The 4,608-nt window shown below is 42.7% G+C and overlaps 1 protein-coding gene across 1 annotated transcript; it reads right to left on the reverse strand.

The window, feature by feature from the left end:
* Window positions 1-246: 246 nt before the first annotated feature.
* On the reverse strand, window positions 247-801 carry LOC114378832 (uncharacterized mitochondrial protein AtMg00860-like). The gene has a single exon (XM_028337435.1). The coding sequence runs from the start codon at window positions 799-801 to the stop codon at window positions 247-249; it is 555 nt and encodes a 184-aa protein (XP_028193236.1).
* Window positions 802-4,608: the final 3,807 nt, after the last annotated feature.

Genomic DNA, 4,608 nt, shown 5'->3' on the forward strand with positions numbered 1-4,608 from the left:
GGGATAAGAACAAATACTTGTTTATGAATATGGCCAACAGCTTCCTAGACTTCCTCAATTTTGGTATAGAATATCGAAAAAAAAAGTTTATATTTGGTTGGACTAGAATTTTATTACTTCAATGATATATGAACATCATATTTAGCTTCTATATGTAATTGTTGACCGACATCTTTGCTTTGAATAAACCAGATGACAAAAGGTATTAGATTGACCTCAGCAGTTTCACATAATTCGTGGAGTTGCTCAGGGTTTCACGTATTGATGTGGGTTTATTCTCTGATTTTGATGAGGGTTTAGATTGACCTCAGCAGTTTCCACCGTAAAGGGCTTAGTGAAGTCTGGGAGAGCAAGCACCGGCGTCGTCGTGACTGCATTCTTGAGCCTCTGAAATGCGCTTTCTGCTTCCGGTGACCATACCAGCTCTGCCTTGGTTAATAGTTGAGAGAGTGGGCTAGCTATCGTCGCGTACCCCTTTATAAACCTGCAATAGAATCCTACTAACCCCAGGAAGCCACGCAAAGCTCGCGTTGTCCGTGGTTGAGGCCATGTTTGAATAGCTTGTATCTTCTCAGGCACGGGTTGAACGCCATCGCTGGACATGACGTGACCCAAGTAGTCTATTTGTTTCTGCGCAAATGAACACTTGGTGAATTTAAGAGTAAACTTGCCACTCTTCAATACCTGAAACGCGATTTCCAAGTGGTTTAGATGCTCATCCAAGCTGCGGCTGTAGATCAGTATATCATCGAAGAAGACAATGATATACTTTCGTAAGTGAGGCTGAAACAACCTGTTCATTGTTGCTTGGAACGATGATGGTGCATTACAAAGCCCGAAGGGCATTACACGGAATTCGTAATGCCCATGATGGTTGAGAAAGGCCGTTTTGCATATATCGGACTCTCTCATTAGGATCTGATGATAAACCTTGCATTAGGTTGAGCTTCGAAAACCAAACAGCGCCTCCTAGCTCGTCCAGAAGCTCATCCACCGTCGGAATGGGGAAACGATCACAAACTGTGATCGTGTTAAGCGCCCTGTAATCCACGCAGAAACGCCAAGTTCCATCGCGTTTCTTAACCAATAGTACTGGAGATGAAAACGGGCTCTAACAGTGTTGTATATGGCCTTGCCTGAGCATAGCTGTGACCTGGGTTTCTATTTCTTGCTTTTGAAAGTGTGGGTAACAATAGGGTTTCACGTTAACCGGGGCTAAGTGAGGAAGAAGGGTAATAGCGTGATCTGTTGGTCTCGACGGGGGTAAGGTTGATAATGGTTGGAAGAGAAAGGAGTGTTTGGTGAGGAGTCTTTGTATTGCTGATATCGGGTGGGGAATAGGTAGTGGCGTCTCCGCGAGAGATTCCATTTTAATATGAAAGAAAGTGTTGGTGTTACCTGTGTCAACCAGTCGTCGTAACTGAGAGGGTGAGATCATATGTAGGGACGTGTCACGATCTCCTATGAATTCAATCAACTGTCAGTTGTAGATGAACTTCATTGTAAGCGCAGTGTAGTCTATTAGGACTGGTCCTAACGCCTTGAGCCATTGGACTCCCAATACAACATCAGCCCCTCGAATTGGCAGGACGTGGAAGTCTACCTGAAACTCATGCTTCTGGATTTTCACAGAAATATTTGTGCATACCTGGTTGCACTGCAATTCTCCACCATTACCAACTGTTACTCGTAGCGTGGAGGTCTCGTGTGGCCGTAATTGAAGAGAAGACACCAACTCCTATTGTAGGAAGTTGTGTGTACTTCCTCCATCTATCAGAATTTGAACTCGATGATCGTGGATCAGACCAGTGAGGCGCAAGGTTTCCGGTGCTCCTTGACCTGATAAAGCATGTAAACTAATCTATGCCGATGATGGTTCCTGCGGGGAAGGAGGTAACAGTGAAGGTCCGGGATCCATATCACGGTTATCGTCATCTTCTCCTATGACAAACAAGAATAAAGAGGATGCGCATTTATGTCCTCTCGAATATTTTTCGTCGCAATTGAAACATAAACCTTGTTCACGGCGGAGGGCGAGCTCAGCTGGTGTTAATCTTTTGAAAGGGATGGAGGCAGAGCGAGGTCTGCTCGCAGAGGGCAATAGTGATGATTCTTGTAGAGGTCCATTCAAGGGAGGTGAAGGGCGCGTGGTATTCATCCCCAGAGTTGACGAGGATGGAGGTTTACTCCCCTGCCGACGACTGTCGAGAAGCTTTTCTTCATGGAGACGTGCAAACGAAACTGCCTGGGCCAGTGAATGCGGTTGCATCACTTGTACCTCCCTTTGAATCGCAGGGCCAAGACCAGATATAAAGCAACTCAAGACAAACGGTGCCGGAAGTCCGATAACTCTGTTAACGAGAGCTTAAAATTCCGAGAGGTATGCCGATACCATGGATCTCTGTGTTAGCTTGCACAAGACTCCTGTAGGATCTTCATAAGCTGAAGACGAGAACCTTGCGTGGATGGCATGTAGAAAGGATGACCACAAGGAGAGTTGGTCACTTCGATACATCCATTGGAACCATGCTAAAGTCGGGCCTTCCATATAGAAGGACGCTATCGTCAGGTGATCATGCTCCGGCATCGCGTGATACTCAAAGAACTGTGCCACCTTGAATATCCACCCTTCAGGATCTGATCCATCAAATCGCGGAACCTCCAACTTCAATCTATAAGCTGCGTTGGAGGTGGCCGCCGTTGAAGCAGCAACAAATGACGGAGGAGCATGGGAGTTGGCGTGAGAAGTTTCTAACTGGTTCATGCGACTGAGAAGTTCATCGAACTTCGAAGTCATGGACACGGAGAGCTTTGCGAATGCATCTTCCCAGCGCATGCTGGTTTTCGAACGTGTAGCTTCAGCCATGGCGGAGAGGATTCAATGAAAGCACCAATGTTAGTGGTGACCTCCACGAACGGCCCTAGCTACGCGAGGAAGAAGAAGTAAGAGAGAGAGAGATTAAGGGAGAGAAACTATACGTATTATTCATCATGCTTTCATAAGCTCATTCCCAGCTTTTATACATTCCGTTAGTTGCGTAACAACCTAACAACCTAACGGCCTAACAGCTTTATTACACAAGTACCCCTCAACTTCTAGAGTATCCCAAGCACCATCCTTGCTTCTGCAAATCCTGCGAGAGCTTCTTAGACTTGAAGCTCGTAGTCCCTCAAGTAACTAGGGATGTTACTCCCTCTCCTGGGCCTTCCTGAAGCCATTCTCGGGCTTCCATCTCCATTGGGCCTTGAAGCTTGCGGTTCAGGATTGCTGTTCGTAACACCTTCCAACGGATTTACAGAGATATATAAGCATGGGCACATGCGTTCCTATTAGCTAAGAAACAGAATATAAATCCAAGAGCATCGTAACAGAAATCTAACAGTTCCCTTCCAGAATCTAGCTGAGTCACTCCATTCTAATTTGAACCATAACAAAAGTGCCTATTTGTAAGTTTCTAAATATATATCAATTACCATATTCTTATTATTTTACATATAGATTACTAACTTAAGCTAATGGGTTTTTGTAGTGGGTACATGGCACCTGAATAAGTTGTCGATGAGTTGTTTTAGGTAAAATTTGATGTCTTTAGCTTTGGCTTTTTATTGTTGGACGTAATACATGGCAAGAGAAATAAAACGTATTATTACATAGATACCGCTCTTAATCTTGTTGGTCAAGAAAGAACTTAAAACAATTTTCAATTTATGATGCCAAATATTATTTATGCCAAATTGAAGCATAACAAATAATTTTGATTTTGTGATACAGGAATGGAGAATGCGGAAAGCATACAGAGCTTTAGAATTGATTGACTCCAACATTGGGGACTCATACGTTGTATCAGAGGTATTCGGCTGCATGCATGTTAGTCTCTTGTGTGCGCAGCAGCACCCAGATCATAGGCCTACCATGGACTCTGATTTTAATGTTAGGAGTGAAATGGAATTGGTTGAGCCTAAAGAACCAGATTTCATTTCAGAAAATGTTTCAAGTGAATTGAGTTTGCGTACAAATCACACGTATCAGAGTTTAACCAGCCAAATGGCCATTTCCTTGTTAGATCCACGTTGAAAATCAGTTTGTGAAATAAATTAAGTAAATCATATATGACATGCACTTTATTATTCCTAACTTGAAAGGTGAGTGAGCTTGGTTCATAACAAGGAAATTCTATTACTTTAAGATGTATTGCTATATTTTATGAATTATTTTATACTTTATATGGCATGTACTGTATTACCCAAACAGACCCTTACTCCTTAACATTAATAAAAACTAAGGTCATGGAAGGTCTATTCTTCCAGTACTGTCGCACCATTAAGAGACTAACATAGAATTTGTGGCGATGGTCCTCCCATGTAGTAATGGACTGCGCTTGATGAATGGAGAGTGAAGCATCTACCATGACATGAATCAGTCTTTTTTTCCCAAGAAAAAAGATAATATCACTTTTAAAACCTTTTGTAACCAAATTTTTATACGTAACTATCCAAATACATCAAAACAACTGAACAGGTTTGAAACCAAAATCCTTTGGTACTATTTAATGTACTTGCAAGTCAAATTGTGCTTAAGCGTAATACATTCAAACGATTCAATAATTT

This window comes from Glycine soja, chromosome 12 (genome assembly GCF_004193775.1).
Source record: "Glycine soja cultivar W05 chromosome 12, ASM419377v2, whole genome shotgun sequence".
Lineage (NCBI taxonomy): Eukaryota > Viridiplantae > Streptophyta > Magnoliopsida > Fabales > Fabaceae > Glycine > Glycine soja.

Excerpts from the sequence above, each read along its gene's own strand:
- LOC114378832 (XM_028337435.1), bottom strand. The coding sequence starts at position 801 with ATGAACAGGTTGTTTCAGCCTCACTTACGAAAGTATATCATTGTCTTC.